General features: G+C 48.1%; 1 protein-coding gene across 1 annotated transcript in view; it reads left to right on the top strand.

Annotated features, from left to right (window-relative positions):
* The first annotated feature begins 14,532 nt into the window (after nt 1–14,532).
* Nucleotides 14,533–19,916, top strand: part of ercc4 (excision repair cross-complementation group 4) — a 46,689-nt gene continuing 41,305 nt past the window's right edge. The window contains exon 1 of the mRNA XM_078240875.1: nt 14,533–14,791. Within this exon, the coding sequence (XP_078097001.1) occupies nt 14,618–14,791 (174 nt within the window). The 5' untranslated portion in view covers nt 14,533–14,617. The remainder of the gene's footprint in view (nt 14,792–19,916) is intronic.

The following is a 19,916-nucleotide window of genomic DNA, read 5'->3' as shown; positions in this document are numbered from 1 at the left end:
ATCGCCGTTCCTTCGCAGTCACTGGGTCAAAATCCTGGAATTCCCTCCCTAACGGCATTGTGGGTCAACCCACAGCACGTGGACTGCAGCGATTCAAGGAGGCAGCTCACCGCCATCTTCTCAAGGGCAACTAGGGATGGGCAATAAATGCTGGCCCAGCCAGCGACGCCCATGTCCCATAAATGAATAAAAAATAATTACTCTATTTACAGATACTTGTTAGGACCTCAGCACAAGGTTGGAACTTCTTTTTCCTCCAGATCTCTGTTATAGAATCATAGAAAGAGTTTTAACAACACCAGGTTGAAGTCCAACATGTTTATTTGGTAGAAAATGCCATTAGCTTTCGGGGTGCTGCTCCTTCGTCAGATGGAGTGGAAATGTGCTCTCAAACAGGGCATACAGAAACACAAAAGCAAGTTACAGAATACTGATTAGAATGCAAATCTCTACAGCCAACCAGGTCTTAAAGATACAGACAATGTGAGTGGAGGGAGCATTAAGCACAGGTTAAAGAGATGTGTATTGTCTCCAGACAGGACAGCCAGTGAGATTCTGCAAGTCCAGGAGGCAAGCTGTGGGGGTTACTGATAGTGTGACATAAAGCCAACATCCCGGTTTAGGCCGTCCTCATGTGTGCGGAACTTGGCTATCAGTTTCTGCTCATGTGTCGTGAAGGCCGCCTTGGAGAATGCTTACCCGAAGATCAGAGGCTGAATGCCCGTGACCGCTGAAGTGCTCCCCCACAGGAAGAGAACAGCCTTGCCTGGTGATTGTCGAGCGGTGTTCATTCATCCGTTTTCGTAGCGTCTGCATGGTTTCCCCAATGTACCATGCCTCGGGACATCCTTTCCTGCAGCGTATCAGGTAGACAACGTTGGCCGAGTTGCAAGAGTAGGTACCGTGTACCTGGCAGATGGTGTTCTCACGTGAGATGATGGCATCCGTGTCGATGATCTGGCACATCTAGCATAGAATCATAGAATCCCTACATTCAGCCCATCGAGTTGACACTTGCTAAGACTGGGTGCCGAGATTAAAGTGAGTAAGGTCTTAGTCTGAGAATTACTGTTTGTTGATGATGTCACGCTGCTTTCCCATCCTGAAGTCCAATTGCAGAAGCTTATAGATCGATTCTCCTGGGTATGATGTCTCGGAAAGAGAGGCAACCACCGACTGGAGAAACTAAAGGACTATTCAGGTGAATGTAGGATTATATTCACTGGAGTTTAGAAGAGTGAGAGGGGATCTCATGGAAACTTATAAAATTCTAACAGGGTTAGACAGGGTCGATTCAGGAAGAATGTTCCCGATGGTGTGAACGGTGGAAGTTGTGCAGCCATTTATCTTGATTTGTGTAAGTTGTCTCTGCCTTGCTCCAGTTAGGGTGGAGAGTGTGAGAAACACAAGCCTGGTACACACGGAGCTTTGTATTCTCGGTTAGATTGCTGTTGGTCCACACTCAGCCCCTCGACTGTGACATGACAGCTACCGCCTTGGCCTTCCTGCTGCTGATTCCAGCTTGCTGCTACTTGCTGAGCCACCTCCAGACTGAGGTTGTCAATGTTCATAATGGCGGGGGGGGGGGAAGTCTCTACATCCTGGCCCAGGATTTCGGTCTCCCTGACACTAATACTCAGTTCAGACTCCTGGCAGGCCCGGTGGAGCAGCGAGCCCCTTTAAGAGGCGAGGTTTCGTAGGGTCAGGTGACCTGTTGGGCCAATCGGGTTGGAATGCGTGAATCGTGGGTCTGAGTGTGGGCTCGTGAAGGCATTCTGGAGACTGGAGTCACATCAACCAAGAGCATCTGTCACACTCTCTGTATATAGTTACTCCTGTTAGTGAATAGAAACTAGAAGCAGGAGGAGGCCATTCAGCCGACTACTCTGCCATTCATTATGATCATGGCTGGTCATCAAATTCAATATCCTGATCCCCCCCCTTCCCCCCATATCCCTCGATCCCTTTAGCCCCAAGAGCTATATCTAATTTCTTCTTGAAATCAGCCAACATTTTGGCCCCAACTACATTCTGTGGGAGTGAATTCCACACATTCACCACCCTCTGGGTGAAGAAATTTCTCCTCACCTCAGTTCTAAAAGGTTTACCCCTTATCCTCAAACTATGAGTAGTCTCACAACACCAGGTTAAAGTCCAACAGGTTTATTTGGTAGCACGAGCTTTCAGAGCGTTGCCCCTTCATCAGATGACTCACTCACCTGATGAAGGGGCAGTGCTCTGAAAGCTCGTGCTACCAAATAAACCTGTTGGACTTTAACCTGGTGTTGTGAGACTACTTACTGTGCCCCACCCCAGTCCAATGCCAGCAACTCCACATCATCTCAAACTATGACCCCTAGTTCTGGACTCCCCCACCATCGGGAACATTCTTCCTGAATCGACCCTGTCTAACCCTGTTAGAATTTTATAAGTTTCCATGAGATCCCCTCTCACTCTTCTAAACTCCAGTGAATATAATCCTACATTCACCTGAATAGTCCTTTAGTTTCTCCAGTCGATGGTCACCGCTCTTTCCGAGACATCATACCCGGGAGAATCGATCTATAAGCTGCTGCAACTGAAATTCGCAGGATGGGAACGCAGCGTGACATCATCAGCAAACAATAACTCTCAGACTAAAACCTTACTCGCTTTAATCTCGGCACCCAGTCTTAGCAAGTCCAACAGTCAACTGGTTGACTCCCGCTGAGATTTTCCAGCATTTTCTGTGTTGGTTGCAGATTCCAGTATCCGCAGTATTTTGCCTTTATACACCCTAACTGTGGCTGTAACACTACATTCTGCACCCTCTCCTTTCCTTCTCTATGAACGGTATGCTTTGTCTGTGTAGCGCGCAAGAAACAATACTCTTCATAGAATCATAGAACTCCCTACAGTACAGAAGGAGGCCATTCGGCCCAACAAGTCTGTACTGACCACAATCCCACCCAAACCCTATCCCCACAACCCCACATATTTACCCTGCTAATCCCCCTGACACTAGGGTCAATTTAGCATGGCCAGTCAACCTAACCCGCATATCTTTGGATTGTGGGAGGAAACCGGAGCACCAGGAGGAAACCCACGCAGACACGGGGAGAATGTGCAGACTCCGCACCGACAGTGACCCGGGGCCGGAATTGAACCCGGGTCCCTGTGAGGCAGCAGTGTTAACCACTGTGCCACTGTGCCACTGTGCCACTGTGCCACTGTGCCGCCACTGTATACTAATACATGTGACAATAATAAATCAAATCAAATCAAAATCGTAGTGTTTAACTCACTGCCACTTCTCTTCCAGGAATGCCTACCCTGGAGAAGTACTCTTCTCTCTGACAGAATTTACATCTGTCTCTTTTACCCTGTCCATCTTTGACGAAGGGTCATCCAGACTCGAAACGTTGGCTCTATTCTCTCTGTCAGAGCTGCTGGGATTTTCCAGTATTTCCAGGTTTTTGTTACCATGTTATGATGTGCAGCTAGACGCCCTCAATCGAGTAGCCAAAAGTGTGCAATTGCAGCCTGCAGAAAAATCTGCCAAAGAGAGATAGTGTCAAATCAGAGTGAAGCCATTGTGAATACCAGTCACTTATCATATGTGTATAACACATGTATCGGCACGGTGGCACAGTGGTCAGCACTGCTGCCTCTCAGCGCCAGGGACACGGGTTCAATTCCCGGCTTGGGTCACTGTCCGTGTGGAGTTTGCACATTCTCCCCGTGTCTGCGTGGGTTTCCTGCGGGTGCTCCGGTTTCCTCCCACAGTCCAAAGACGTGCTGGTTAGGGTGCATTGGCCGTGCTAAATTCTCCCTCAGTGTACCCAAACAGGTGCCGGAGTGTGATAACTAGGGGGATTTCAGAGTAACTTCATTGCAGTGTTAATGTAAGCCTTACTCGAGACTAATAAATAAGCTTTACTTTACTTTTACTTTGCTTTGCTGTCCGTTAGCAATGCTTGTTAGGGTGTAACCAATGATAACATTGGATCTGTTGCAGTGTGAACATACTGTAAGGGTCAGCTGACCCCATAAACTATGCAACCAATGACAAAATGATGTGGTGGTCAGCTGACTCAGTATAAATAAGAAGCTGCTGGGGTTTGTGGGAGTTTGGAATGGGCCAGGGTGAGGCCTCGAGTGTTGGAGCAATGAAGTTTTTTTATTAAATCTTTTTCTTTGATTCACAAGTTGGAGTGAGTTTTGTTTCATTTAATTGCCAATAGCCGAGGAGTGCGTTCTGCTGGACGAATAATGTTAACACTAACTGCCTGGCTGCAGGACACCACCAGTTGTTTCCTGTGTCTGTCTGAGGGATGTACTCTCCCTCCCTCTCTCTCTCACACCCTCTGGTGTTTTGGGTTCAATGTCTCAGAAGGATGAATGAACACTGATTCTGGATGGAGAAATGGTGCTGTTATTTCTGCTGTCTAATTACATTTGACAGACAATGCTGTTCAATTTCAATTAGTTGTGATTACACAACGCCATGCCCGGTTTCCTGCCAGCAATTTACCCGATTTACCACCTAATGACCATGATCTCCTCCTGATTACTCCGTGAGACGTTCGTGGCATTTACACCCCCCTGGGTTCTGTTCAGCTGAGTGCTGTTCTGATTCTGATTACAGACACAGGCCTGGTGCTGGAATGTGTTCCCAGGCAGCACCGTGGTCGGGTCCTGTTGTCGCCGGGCAGCGGAGGTCCCCAGTGGAGGTCCCTCTATGGAGGGATCCTCCCCCCACTATCTTGGGGACCCGGGGTGGAGGGTGGTGCGTGCAGCAGTTCTGCAAAATTGAAGGTTACACCGGTTCACTGGTTCCCAAGAGACCTGCCCTTTTTGCAACCCTGTGGAGTCCGTAAGCCATAGAGTCATAGAGGTTTACAGCATGGAAACAGGCCTTTCGGCCCAACTTGTCCATGCCGCTCCCTTTTTTTTAACCACTAAGCTAGTCCCAATTGCCCGCATTTGGCCCATATCCCTCTATACCCATCTTACCCATGTAACTATTTAAATGCTTTATAAAATACAGAATTGTACCTGCCTCTACTACTACCTCTGGCAGCTTGTTCCAGACACTCACCACCCTCTGTGTGAAAAAACTGCCCCTCTGGACCCTTTTGTATCTCTCCCCTCTCACCTTAAACATATGCCCCCTAGTTTTAGACTCCCCTACCTTTGGAAAAAGATATTGACTATCTAGCTGATCTATGCCCCTTATTATTTTATTCTATAAGATCACCCCTAAGCCTCCTACACTCCAAGGAAATAAGTCCCAGTCTATCCAGCCTCTCCTTATAACTCAAACCATCAAGTCCCAGTAGCATCCTAGTAAATCTTTTCTGCACTCTTTCTACTTTAATAATATCCTGATGAAGTGTATCCCAGGACATTGTTGGAGGCTAGGGAGGAAACTGCGGGTCCCTTAGCCGAGATATTTGAATCATCGATAGTCACGGGTAAGGTGCCTGAAGATTGGAGAGTGGCAAATGTTGTGCCTTTGTTTAAAAAGGGCTGCAGGGAAAAGCCTGGGAACTACAGGCCAGTGAGCCTCACATCTGTGGTGGGTAAATTGTTAGAAGGTATTTGGATGGGAATATAGGGGGCATGGTTAGTAAGTTTGCAGATGACACCAAGATTGGTGGCATAGTGGACAGTGAAGAAAGTTATCTCCAATTGCAACAGGATCTTGATCAATTGGGCCAGTGGGTTGAACAAGCTGCCAGAGGTAGTAGTAGAGGCGGGTACAATTTTGTCTTTTAAAAAGTGTTTCGACAGTTACATGGGTAAGATGAGTATAGAAGGATATGGGCCAAATGCGGGCAATAGGGACTCGCTTCGGGGTTTAAAAAAGGGCAGCATGGACAAGTTGGGCCGAAGGGCCTGTTTCCATGCTGTAAACCTCTTTGACTCTATGACTCTAACTAAGTTGGTAAATTCACCAGAATTTTTGGATACATATGTGTATATTTACATATATTTACATTGTGTCATCACTGATTTGATTTGGGTGGCACGGTGACACAGTGATTAGCATTGCTGCCTCAAGCGCCAGGGACCTGGGTTCGATTCCGGCCTCAGGTCACTGTCTGTGTGGACATTTGCACATTCTTCCCGTATCTGTGTGGGTTTCCTCCGGGTGCTCCGGTTTCCTCCCACAATCCAAAGATGTGCTGGTTAGGTTGATTAGCCATGCTAAATTGACCCTAGTATTAGGGGGGGTAAATATGTGGGGTTAGGGGAATAGGGCCTGGGTGGGATTGTGTTTGGTGCAGACTCGATGGGCCGAATGACTTCCTTCTGCACTGTAGGATTCTATGATCTATGATTTGATTTATTATTGTCACACGTATTAGTATAGAGTGAAATGTATTGTTTCTTGTGCACTATACAAAGCATACCGTTCATAGAGAAGGAAAGGAGAGAGTGCCTCCAATGTCTGGATGTCTCCTTTATTACTCAGCATCTAAACTTGTCACAATATTCAATGTGTGGTCTGACCAAAGCAATGTTGCAGATGAATATGAACACATCTAAATCACATGTTACTGACTCGATGTTCTAATTCAACATTTCCTTGCCTATGTTTCTCATCGCTCCACATTGGTTGGACACGTAGAGCACTGAGTTTACTAAGATACCAACATCGCTTTCAACTTTCTCCACAGCCATTCCAATAACATGCACAAACTTTACATTTCTTAAGATGTGGAGGTGCCGGTGTTGGACTGGGGTAAGCACAGTAAGAAGTCTCACAACACCAGGTTAAAGTCCAACAGGTTTATTTGGAATCACGAGGTTCGGGAGCACCGCTCCTTCACCATCTGAGGAAGGAGCAGCACTCTGAAAGCTCGTGATTCCAAATAAACCTGTTGGACTTTAACCTGGTGTTGTGAGACTTCTTGCTGTACATTTTTTAAGTTTAAAAAACGTTTATTTATTTATTAAGGTCACAAGTAGGCTTACATTAACACTGCAATGAAGTTACTGTGAAATTCCCTTAGTCACCACACTCCAGCGCCTGTTCGGGTACACTGAGGGAGAATTTAGCACGGCCAATGCACCCTAACCAGCACGTCTTTCAGACTGTGGGAGGAAACTGGAGCACCCGGAGGAAACCCACAGACACGGGGAGAACGTGCAGACTCCACACAGACAGTGACCCAAGCCAGGAATCGAACCCGGATCCCTGGCACTGTGAGGCAGCAGTGCTAACCACTGTGCTACCGTGCCGCTCACATGTTGCCCACATTCCTTCATGTGTGCAATATTCTACATATTAATGCACGGGATTAAAGTTACTCCCGAGCTTCCACTGTTATACGACCGGGGTGACCAACTGTTCCGTATTTTAAGGGATTGTCTCTTATTTTGACTGTTCATTTTATGTCCCTTCAGGAATACCTTTTGCCCCCTATGTGGAGGGTAGTCTACGAGAGGCAGAGCCTGGGAGTCTCAGTTGAGTGATTTGAGTGGGGCTGCAAGCCTGTGAGACGGCTAGCAGAGAATTGACAATGTCATGACTCTCAAGATAAGTTATATCTGTCTTAAAACCACCCCCCTGCCTCTACTCCACTCTCAAGCTTACAGGAAACAACCCTACCCTAATATTCACCAGACTCCCACCCCCTTCCTCCTCCGCTCTCATTGCTCATGTGATGATACTGTGCTATTGATGCATTTTAGGCTTCTGTAGAAAGTTTAAAATTCAGCTTTATTCTGTAGGCGGTCAGTGTCTCTGGAAAACATTCAATGCAATGTGGGTTTTTGATTAGGTTGATGGACAGGGTCATGTGATGATGTGGTTAATGGGAGGAGCTTGGTTTGGAGCAGAGAAACAGTTTTCAGTTCTGGCTGGGGTTATTTAGAGACAGAAGTCTGCAAGCTGCTCTTAAAAAATCAAAACCTCCCTGAAAGCTTCAAGGCTGTTGACACAATTTTTGCCTGGGTTTTCTAACTGTATTTAAAGTGGCATTTAAGTCTAAGAGGAATGTTGCTTAATTGGAACTGAAATAGTGATGAGATAGAAATTAGAGATGTTTCTTCTCAGTTTTTAATTATTGCTCAACTGTTAAGTGTAAAGCTGCTTCATTTTGTCAGAGTTTTATCTAAACTGTGTTATGAATAAAGCTTGCATTGATAAAAGATCCCTAATTTGTCAGTGGAATTACTCCTTGAATGAAGCATCCTTTCTTCACGTTCATGCCATAATAGAACATTCAGCTCAGATGCTGGGAAAGCAGGATAATTACTCATTTTGTGACGCCAAATGGCCTGCACCAGTTTAAAGTCATTCCACTTGGAATGAAAAATGTACCAGCAACATTCCGAAGACTAACCAGTCAGGGAATTTCTGGAGTAAATAATTATGCAGCGTACTCAGACAATCTGTTGGTTTTCAGTCAGACATGAAAAGAGCATTTGGAACATTTAAAGGAATTGTTTGTTTGACTACAGGAGGTGATAAACGCGGCTAAAAGCAAATTCACAAAAGCCCAAGTCACGTTCTAAGGCTGCACAATTGGGAATGATGGCCCCATGGCATGAGAAAGTTAAAGTTATGGGCGGCACGGTAGCACAGTGGTTAGCACTGCTGCTTCACAGCTCCAGGGACCTGGGTTCGATTCCCGGCTTGGGTCACTGTCTGTGTGGAGTTTGCACGTTCTCCTCGTGTCTGCGTGGGTTTCCTCCGGGTGCTCCGGTTTCCTCCCACGGTCCAAAGATGTGTGGGTTAGGTCGATTGGCCATGCTAAAATTACCCCTTAGTGTCCTGAGATGCGTGGGCTAGAGGGATTAGTGGGTAAATATGTAGGGATAGGGGGGTAGGGCCAGGGTGGGATTGTGGTCGGTGCAGACTCGATGGGCCAAATGGTCTCTTTCTGCACTGTAGGATTTCTATGATTCTATGTTTATTGGGGAGTTCTCTGTGCTGCCAATGAGATGAGAAGTGCCGGGATTCCTGGACGTGAGCGGTTTATAAAGGAAATTTGTGCCACATTTTAACAGTGTGGTGGCTCCACTGCCTGAACTGCTGAAAAAGCCCAGGAAATTTCAGTGGACGTCTGAATGTCAGGGACGCATTTGACAATCTGAAAACTGTGTGAACCACTGCACCAGTGTTGGTGCCACTGAATTATTTGATTTTTTATTTGAATTGATTTGATTTATTATTGTCACATGTATTAACATACAGTGAAAAGTATTGTTCCTTGCACGCTATACAGACAAAGCATACCGTTCATAGAGAAGGAAGCAAGAGAGTGCAGAATGTAGTGTTACAGTCATAGCTAGGGTGTAGAGAAAGATCAACTTAATGCAAGGTAGGAACATTCAAAACTCTGATGGCACCAGGAGAGAAGCTGTTCTTGAATCGGTTGGTACGTGACCTCAGACTTTTGTATCTTTTTCCTGATGGAAGAAGGTGGAAGAGAGAATGTCCGGGATGCATGGGGTCCTTAATTATGCTGGCTGCTTTTCCGAGGCAGCGGGAAGTGTAGACGGAGTCAATGGATGGGAGGCTGGTTTGTGTGATGGATTGGGCTACATTCACAACCCTTTGTAGTTCCTTGCGGTCCTGGGCAGAGCAGGAGCCATACCAAGCTGTGATACAAACAGAAAGGATGCTTTCTATGGTGTGTCTGTAAAAGCTTGTGAGAGTCATAACAGACATGCCAAATTTCCTTAGTCTTCTGAGAAAGTAGAAGCGTCGTTGGGCTTTCTTAACTATAGTGTCGGCATGGGGGGACCAGGACAGGTTGTTGGTGATCTGGACACCTAAAAACTTGAAGCTCTCGATCCTTTCTACTTCATCCCTGTTGATGTAGACCGGGGCATGTTCTCCTTTATGCTTCCTGAAGTCGATGACAATCTCCTTCGTTTTGTTGACATTGAGGGAGAGATTGTTGTTGCCGCACCATTCACCAGATTCTCTATCTCATTCCTGTGCTCTGTCTCGTCATTGTTTGAGATCTGACCCACTACGGTGGTGTCATCAGCAAACTTGAAAATGGAATTGGAGGGGAATTTGGCCATACAGATTATGTAAAGCTCTTCAAGGTGGCCATTGATGTGAGTGATGTGGGCGTTGGTGCGGTTCTGCTCCAAGAATACAACAAAAGGATAGAAAGACCTATTAGTTATTTTTCCAGAAAATTAAATATTCGTCAAAAAAAAATTCAACCATTGAGAAGGAGACATTGGGTTTGGTGTGGGCGTTGCAACATTTTGACATTTATGTTGCCAGCAATTCATCAGATTCAATTGTTTACACCGACCACAATCCATTGACGTTTCCGGTGAAATTTAAAGCTAAAAATGCAAGACTGTTTGGATGAAGTTTACTATTATTGCCGTTTAAGTTGAAGATTATACACAAGGCAGGAAAAGAGAACCTCATCATGTCACAGAGGTTTACAGCATGGAAACAGGCCCTTCTGCCCAACTTGTCCTTGCCGCCCTTTTTTTAACCACTAAGCTAGTCCCAATTGCCCGCATTTGGCCCATATCCCTCTATACCCATCTTACTCATGTAACTGTCTAAATGCTTTTTAAAAGACAAAATTGTACCCGCCTCAACTACTGCCTCTGGCAGCTCGTTCCAGACACTCACTACTCTCAGAATGAAAAAATTGCCCCTTTGGACTCTTTTGTATCTCTCCCCTCTCCCCTTAAACCTATGCCCCCTAGTTTTAGACTCCCCTACCTTTGGGAAAAGATATTGACTATCTAGCTGATCTATACCCCTCAGTATTTTATAGACCTCTATAAGATCACCCCTAAGACTCCTATGCTTCAGAGAAAAAGTCCCAGTCTATCCAGCCTCTCCTTATAACTCAAACGTGATAGCACATGCTTTATCACGACTTTGATGCAAAAGGACTTAACGTTCAATATCAAAAAGAAAAACTGAACTGGACTGTATTAATGTTAAATTTGCATGCCTCGGTGTAATAAGGTATATCTTATAGAGTACTAATAGTGTGAAAAACTAGTGTCCTTTAAGCCATCTTTTCATATTATTGGTTTATTATTTTTTAAGGGAGGAGGTGTGATGATGCTGTGCTATTGATATACAAACAACGAAGAACAAAGAAAAGTACAGCAGAGGAACAGGCCCTTCGGCCTCCAAGCCTGCACCGATCATGATGCCTGCCTAAACTAAAACCGTATGCATTTACGGAGTCCGTATCCTTCCATTCCCATCCTATTCATGTATTCGTCTCATTGCCCCTTAAATGCCACTATCGTACCCGCTCCCACCACCTCCCCGGGCAGTGCGTTCCAGACATTCTGTGTAAAAAACATGCCTCGCACATCTCCTCTAAACTTTTCCCCACGCACCTTAAACCTACGTTTAACTTTTCTACCCTAGGAAAGAGCATCTGACTATCCACTCTATCCATGCCATATATTTTATATTGCTGGGGAATGTTTAAAATTCAGCTTTGTTCTGAGGGAAGTCAGCATGTCTGGAAAACACATTCAGCTCAAATCTGGCAAAGCAGGATAATTACTCATTTTAGCCATGTCGTGTTTGCTAATATAGAGCTGATGAACTTTTGTCTACAAAAGAAAGTCCCTCGGGGGCTTTAATTAAAGGAATGCAATGTGGGTTTTTGATTAGGTTGATGGACATGGTCATGTGATGATGTGGTTAATGAGAGGAGCTAGGTTTGGAGCAGAGAAACGGTTTTCAGTTCTGGCTGGGGTTATTTAGAGACAGAAGTCTCCAAGCTGCTCTGAAAATCAAAACCTCCCTGAAAGCATCAAAGCTGTTGACACAATTTTTGGAAGTATGCCTGGGTTTTCTCGCTGTATTCAAAGTGGCATTTAAGTCTAAGAGGAATGTTGCTTAATTGGAACTGAAATAGTGATGATAGAAATTAGAGTTGTTGTCTTTCAGTTTTTAACTATTGCTCAACTGTTAAAAATGAAGCTGCTTCATTTTGTGAGAGTTTTATTTAAACTGTGTTATGAATAAACCTTGCATTAATAAAAGATCTCTAATTTGTCAGTGGAATTACTCCTAGAATGAACAATCCTTTCTTCACGTTTATGCCAAAATAGAAAAATTGTTGGGATCTAATCTGGCTTCACAATGTGCCTTAGGGTTCGGGCCCAGGATCCTGATACTCTCCTTCCCTAACTTTATGGTCATCAAATGTAGCCCTCTCCCATGCTCGATTGGTCACTTGTACCTACCCAACCCCTCCCCACCCCCCACCCCCCCACACACACACACACTGTCTCACACACCCACACATACTCATCACATAAACACAGTGGCTACAAGAGCAGGTCAGAGGCTAGGAATACTGCGGTGAGTAACTCACCTCCTGACTCCCCAAAGCCTATCCACCATCTACAAGGCACAAGTCAGGAGTGTGATGGAATACCCCCCACTTGCCTGGATGGGTGCAGTGCCAACAACACTCAAGAGGCTCGACACCATCCAAGACAAAGCAGCCCCGCTTGATTGGCACCACATCCACAAACATCCAATTCCTCCACCACCGACGCTCAGTAGCAGCAGTGTGTACTATCTACAAGATGCACTGCAGCGATTCACCAAAGATCCTTAGACAGCACCTTCCAAATCCACAACCACTTCCATCTAGAAGGGCAAGGGCAGCAGATACATGGGAACACCACCACCTGGAGTTCCCCTCCAAGCCACTCACTGTCCTGATTTGGAAATATATCACCATTTTTTTGCAGTCGCTGGGTCAAATCCTGGAATTCCCTCCCTAACGGCATTGTGGGTCAACCCACAGCACGTGGACTGCAGCGATTCAAGAAGGCAGCTCACCACCACCTTCTCAAGGGCAACTAGGAATGGGCAATAAATGCTGGCCAGCCAGCGACGCCCATGTCCCACAAATGAATAAAAACACACACACACACATACTCACATTCACACACTCACATTCACACACACTCACTCACAACTCACACCTCACACACACGTACTCACATTCACACACTCACACTCACACACTCACTCACAACTCACACCTCACACACACAGACTCACACACTCACATTCACACACACACACACACTCACTCACACACTCACAACTCACACACACACATATAACACACACACACACACTCACACAACTCACACACACAACTCACACAACTCACACACACATATAACTCACACATACACACTCACACAACTCACACACACACATATAACTCACACACACTCACACAACTCACACACTCACACACACACAAACAGTGCGGGATTTCCCAGGACCGTCCTGAATTTGAGGTGTCCGTCCCGCTTCCTGGGTTTTCCGTATCTGTGACGTTGTTAGCCCTGTGAATGGAGAGAGGGTTAAGCACAGGTTAAAGAGTTGTGAATTGTCTCCAGCCAGGACAGTTGGTGAGATTTTGCGAGCCCAGGCATTCTGTAGATTCGGGGAAGGTTCCATTATATTGGAATTAGTGAATGTAACTCCTCCATTCAGGAAGGGTGAGCAGGAAACTACAAGCCAGTGTGTTTTTAATGGCAGCTACAATGAGAAATATCAAACAATCCCGACAGTGCAGAAGGAGGCCATTCGGCCCATTGAGTCTGCACCAACTCTCCAGCAGAGCATCTTACCCAGGACATCCCTGACCCTATCCCCATAACCCCTCACATTTACCGCACTAGTCCACCTAACCCGCACATCCTTGGACTGTGGGAGGAAACCGGAGCACCTGGAGGAAACCCACACAGACACGGGGAGAATGTGCAAAATCCACACAGACAGTGACCCAGGGCTGGGCTTCTATAATATGCTGGAGTTACTCAGCAGGTCAGTCAGTATGTGTGGAGAGAGAGATGTGGAGTTGCCAGCGTTGGACTGGGGTAAACACAATAAGGAGTCTCACAACACCAGGTTAAAGTCCAACAGGTTTATTTGGTAGCAAAAGCCACTAGGTTTCGGAGCGCTAGTGGCTTTTGCAACCAAATAAACCTGTTGGACTATAACCTGGTGTTGTGAGACTGGAGAGAGAGAAACAGAGTGAATGTTTCAGGTGGATGAGCCTTTCTCAGGATAGTCTGTGCAGACACAGTGCCAAGCACTGAACCCTGAGGGGGAACCTGCTCTGCGCTCTCCCACCTGCAGTGGGCGCTGGCGGCGGAGGGGAGCCTGCTCTGCGCTCTCCCGCCTGCAGGTGGCGCTGGCGGCGGAGGGGAGCCTGCTCTGCGCTCTCCCTCCTGCAGTGGGCGCTGGCGGCGGAGGGGAGCCTGCTCTGCGCTCTCCCACCTGCAGTGGGCGCTGGCGGCGGAGGGGAGCCTGCTCTGCGCTCTCCCACCTGCAGTGGGCGCTGGCGGCGGAGGGGAGCCTGCTCTGCGCTCTCCCACCTGCAGTGGGCGCTGGCGGCGGAGGGGAGCCTGCTCTGCGCTCTCCCACCTGCAGTGGGCGCTGGCGGCGGAGGGGAGCCTGCTCTGCGCTCTCCCACCTGCAGTGGGCGCTGGCGGCGGAGGGGAGCCTGCTCTGCGCTCTTCCACCTGCGGTTGGCGCTGGCGGCGGAGGTCAGTGTGAGTGAGGGTGGCGGTCTCCAGGGAGACGGGGCCGGCTGACTGGGCTAGGCTGGGCCGGACGGGCCGAGTGGCGATGGCGCCGCTGCTGGAACACGAGAGTCAGATCTTCCTGGACCTGTTCCACCAGGACGGGCTGGTGATCACGGCCAGGGGGCTGGGGGTGGACAGGATTCTCTACAACTTCCTCAAGCTGTACAGCGAGGCCGGCAGCCTGGTCCCGGTGCTCAACACCGACACCGCACAGCAGGTACACCGAGCCGGGCCGCCGGCCTGGGGGAGGCCGGGGATCCGGGCCTGGTCCCGGTGCTCAACACCGAGCCCCTCCAACACGCACCGGGACTGGGAGGCGGCTGGGATCTGACTGGTCTGGGGATCTGTTTGGTTGGGATCTGTTGGGTCCGGGGATCTGATTGATTGGGATCTGTTGGGTCTGGGGATCTGATTGGTTGGGATCTGGTGGGTCTGGGGATCTGGTTGGTTGAGATCTGGTTGATTGGGATCTGGTGGGCCTGGGGATCTGATGGGTCTGGGGATCTGGTTGGTTGGGATCTGTTGGGACTGGGGATCTGGTTGATTGGGATCTGGTGGGCCTGGGGATCTGGTGGGTCTGGGGGTCTGGTTGGTTGAGATCTGGTTGATTGGGATCTGGTGGGCCTGGGGATCTGATGGGTCTGGGGATCTGGTTGGTTGAGATCTGGTTGATTGGGATCTGGTGGGACTGGGGATTTGATTGGTTGGGATCTGGTGGGTCTGGGGATCTGGTGGGCCTGGGGGTCTGGTTGGTTGAGATCTGGTTGATTGGGATCTGGTGGGACTGGGGGTCTGAGGGACCCTGGGGTTGGGGGTCGGTGATCTGGGGGCCCTGGGGCAGTGGGAACGGGGGACTGGGACTGGGAGATTGGGTGTGGGCTTGTTCCGCCTCCCTGTGTCTGTCTGGGATCCTCACCTTGGCCGCCCAGGGTGTGGGTTAGGAGCTGACAGTGACACCTTTCACTCTGGGAAAGGACTGGGGCCATTCAGCCCATAGGGCATTAACTGGGATAGGGAGTCGTGGGCAGTTTCTTTTTGCAGTTTGGGAACTACTTTTTTTTGTGTGACATAAATCTGGATGAGACTGTCTTCAGGTTAACGTGCAGGTTCAGCTGGCAGTTAGGAAGGCAAATTCAATGTTAGCATTGATTTCCAGAGGGCTAGAATACAAGGGCATGTACAGACACAAACTCAATTTACAAACTAATGATTGGAATGCGAGTCTTTACAGATAATCAAGTCTTAAAGGTACAGACAATGTGAGTGGAGAGAGGATTAAACACAGGTTAAAGAGATGTGTATTGTCTCCAGCCAGGACAGTTAGTGAGATTTTGCAAGCCCAGGCAAGTCGTAGGGGTTACAGATAGTGTGACATGAACCCAAGATCCCGGTTGAGGCCATCCTCATGTGTGCGGGACTTGGCTATCAGCCTCTGCTCAGCGACTCTGCGTTGTCGTGTGTCGTGAAGACCACCTTGGAGAACGCTTACCCGAAGATCAGAGGCCGAATGCCCGTAACCGCTGAAGTGCTCCCCAACAGGAAGAGAACAGTCTTGCCTGGTTATTGTCGAACGGTGTTCATTCATCCATTGTCGTAGCATCTGCATGGTCTCCCCAATGTACCGTGCCTCGGGACATCTTTTCCTGCAGTGTATCAGGTAGAGAACGTTAGCCGAGTTGCAAGAGTATGTACCATGTACCTGGTGGATGGTGTTCTCACGTGAGATGATGGCATTCGTGTCGATGATCCAGCACGTCTCGCAGAGGTTGCTGTGGCAGGGTTGAGTGGTGTCGTGGTCACTGTTCTCCTGAAGGCTGGGTAGTTTGCTGCAGGCAATGGTCTGTTTGAGGTTGTGCGGTTGTTTGAAGGCAAGAAGTGGGGGTGTGGGGATGGCCTTGGCGAGATGTTCGTCTTCATCAATGACATGTTGAAGGCTCCGGAGGAGATGCCGTAGCTTCTCCGCTCCGGGGAAGTACTGGACGACGAAGGGTACTCTATCCGCCGTGTCCCGTGTTTGTCTCCTGAGGAGATCGGTGCGGTTTTTCGCTGTGGCGCGTCGGAACTGTCGATCGATGAGTCGAGCGCCATAACCTGTTCCTATGAGGGCATCTTTCAGGGTCTGGAGGTGTCTGTTGCGATCCTCCTCATCTGAGCAGATCCTGTGTATTCGGAGGGCTTGTCCGTAGGGGATGGCTTCTTTAACGTGTTTAGGGTGGAAGCTGGAGAAGTGGAGCATCGTGAGGTTATCCGTGGGCTTGCGGTACAGTAAAGTGCTGAGGTGACCGTCCTTGATGGAAATGCATGTGTCCAAGAATGCAATCGATTCCGGAGAGTAGTCCATGGTGAGTCTGATGGTGGGATGGAACTTGTTGATGTCATCATATAGTTGTTTCAGTGATTGTTCACCATGAGTCCAAAGGAAGAAAATGTCATTGATGTATCTGGTGTATAGCATCGGTTGAAGGTCCTGTGCGGTGAAGAGGTCCTGTTCGAACCTGTGCATGAAGATGTTGGCATATTGAGGTGCGAATTTGGTCCCCATGGCTGTTCCGTGTGTCTGGATGAAGAACTGGTTGTTGAAGGTGAAGATATTGTGGTCCAGGATGAAGCGGATGAGTTGTAAAATTGCATCTGGAGATTGGCAGTTGTCGGCGTTCAGTACTGAGGCCGTTGCAGCAATGGCATAATCATGGGGGATGCTGGTGTAGAGTGCCGAGACATCCATTGTGATGAGGAGTGCTCCTGGTTCAACTGCTCCATGTGTGCTGAGTTTCTGTAGGAAGTCCGTAGTGTCGCAACAAAAGCTTTGTACAATGGGTTTCAGGATGCCCTCGATGTAGCCGGAGAGGTTCTCGCACAGGGTCCCATTGCCCGATACGATGGGACGGCCGGGTGTGTTTGCCTTGTGTATCTTCGGGAGGCAGTAGAGAACTCCAACGCGGGGAGTACGTGGGATGAGAGCACAGAGGGTGCTCTGAAGGTCCGGATCAAAGGTCTTGATCAGTCTGTTGAGTTGACGGGTGTGTTCTTTGGTCGGATTTGCGAGTAACTGTAGTGTTTCTCGTTGTTCAGTTGTCCGTTCTGTTCAGTATGACGATGGCCCCTCCTTTGCTGGTTTGATGACAATGTTGCAGTTGGTCTTTGGAGCGCGGATGGCGTTGCGTTGTGTTTGGGTGATGTTCGGGGCTGTCTTGTGAGTGTGGCTGATAAATCTGGTGTTGACGCATCTCCTGACGGCTTGGGCATACATGTCAAGTCGAGGGCAGCGGTCTTCTGAGGAGTCCAATTCGATTCTTTCCTCTTCGGTTGCTACACTGCGGATCTCTCTGTCGGCTGTTCCGGTTCATTGGCTGTCTCATTGTGTTCGCTGTTGGCCTCTTGGGGTTTGTGGAAGAACTTTGTATAGAAACATATAAGATTATGAAGGGAATAGATAAGATAGAAGCAGGGAAGTTGTTTCCACTGGCGGGTGAAACTAGAACGAGGGGGCATGGCCTCAAAATAAGGGGAAGTAGATTTAGGACTGAGTTGAGGAGGAACTTCTTCACACAAAGGGTTGTGAATCTGTGGAATTCCCTGCCCAGTGAAGCAGTTGAGGCTACCTCATTGAATATTTTTTAGGCAAGAATAGATAAATCTTTGAACAGTAAAGGAATTAAGGGTTATGGTGAGCGGGCGGGTAAGTGGAGCTGAGTCCACAAAAAGATCAGCCATGATCTTATTGAATGGCGGAGCAGGCTCGAGGGGCCAGATGGCCTTCTCCTGCACCTAGTTCTTATGTTCTAACTCCCGCAGCCTCATTCGCCTGATGAATTCCTCTGTGTCGGCTGCGAGACTGACGGGGTCTATTTTGGTGGTGGGGCAGAAATTGAGCCCTCGGCTGAGAACTTCGATTTCATCTGGTTGAAGTGTGTAGTCCGACAAGTTGACAATGGACTTCCCTGCAGTGGTACTGTTTTCTACTGTGGTACCGGGGGAGGCTTGGTCGCTGCTGGTGGTGATACCGAGTTTCTCAAGTTCCCTGTTCTTGGTGTGCATGTAGATCGCGTAGTTCCTTTGTTTCGTCTGCTTTCGTCTGCAGTGTTTCGCAGCTGGTCTGCGTCCTGAGCGCAAGTTGAGAATATGGATTCTATCTTGGTTTCCAGGATGCAGCGTTTGCTGTAGAGTTGGTGTATGAGGTGGTTGAGGATGAGAGAGGTGTGATGGCAAAGCCTCTCAGCGTAGTCTGTGTTATAGGTTGACCTGAGTGGGTCTGTGATCTGTCGTCCTTTCGGTATCTTGTCTGCTTTCTTGCATCTTTGTAGAAACTTGATGTCTGTGTCGATATGCGCGATCTTCTTGGAGATCCTCTCCACTTGGAGCCAGCAGTTTGCGGTGTCGATGGTAGCCATGAACTCCCACTTGCCTGATGAAGGGGCAGCGCTCCGAAAGCTAGTGGCTTTTGCTACCAAATAAACCTGTTGGACTTTAACCTGGCGTTGTGAGACTTCTTACTGTGTTTACCCCAGTCCAACGCCGGCAACTCCACATCATAGAATACAAGAGTAAGGATGTATTGCTGAGACTCTGGTCAGACCCCATTTGGAGTATTGTGAGCATTTGGGCCCCGTACCTAAGGAAGGATGTGCAGGCCTTGGAAAGAGTCCAGAGGGGGTTCACAAAAATGACCCCAGGAATGAAGAGTTTGTCATATGAGGTGCTGTTAAGGAGTCTGGGTCTGTACTCAATGGAGCTTAAAAGAAGGTGGGAAGATCCAATTGAAACTTACAGAATACTGAGAGGCCTGGTTAGAGTGGACGTGGAGAGGATGTTTCCACGAGTGGGAGAGACTAGAACTCGAGAGCACAATCTCAGAGTGACGGGACACTCCTTTAAAACAGAGATGAGGAGGAAATGCTTCAGCCAGAGAGTGGTGAATCTGTGGAACTCTTTGCCGCAGAAGGCTGTGGAGGTCAGGTCATTGAGTGTCTTTAAGTCAGAGATAGATAGGTTTTTGATCAATAAGGAATCAAGGGTTACAGGGAGAAGGCAGGAGAATGGGGATGAGAATCATATCAGCCATGATTGAATGACGGAGCAGACTCGATGGGCCGAGTGGCCTAATTCTGCTCCTATATCTTATGGTCTTAGAAAGGAATTGGAGTCCTCATGTTTAAAGTTTATTTATTAGTCACAAGTAGGCTTACATTAACACTGCAATGAAGTTACTGTGATAATCCCCTAGTTGCCACACTCCGGTGCCTGTTCGGGTACACTGAGGGAGAATTTAGCATGGCCAATCCACCTAACCAACACGTCTTTCGGACTGTGGGAGGAAACCGGAGCACCCGGAGGAAACCCAC

This window comes from Mustelus asterias, chromosome 23, assembly GCF_964213995.1.
Source record: "Mustelus asterias chromosome 23, sMusAst1.hap1.1, whole genome shotgun sequence".
NCBI lineage: Eukaryota > Metazoa > Chordata > Chondrichthyes > Carcharhiniformes > Triakidae > Mustelus > Mustelus asterias.
This window is presented reverse-complemented; position numbering and strand designations above follow the sequence as displayed.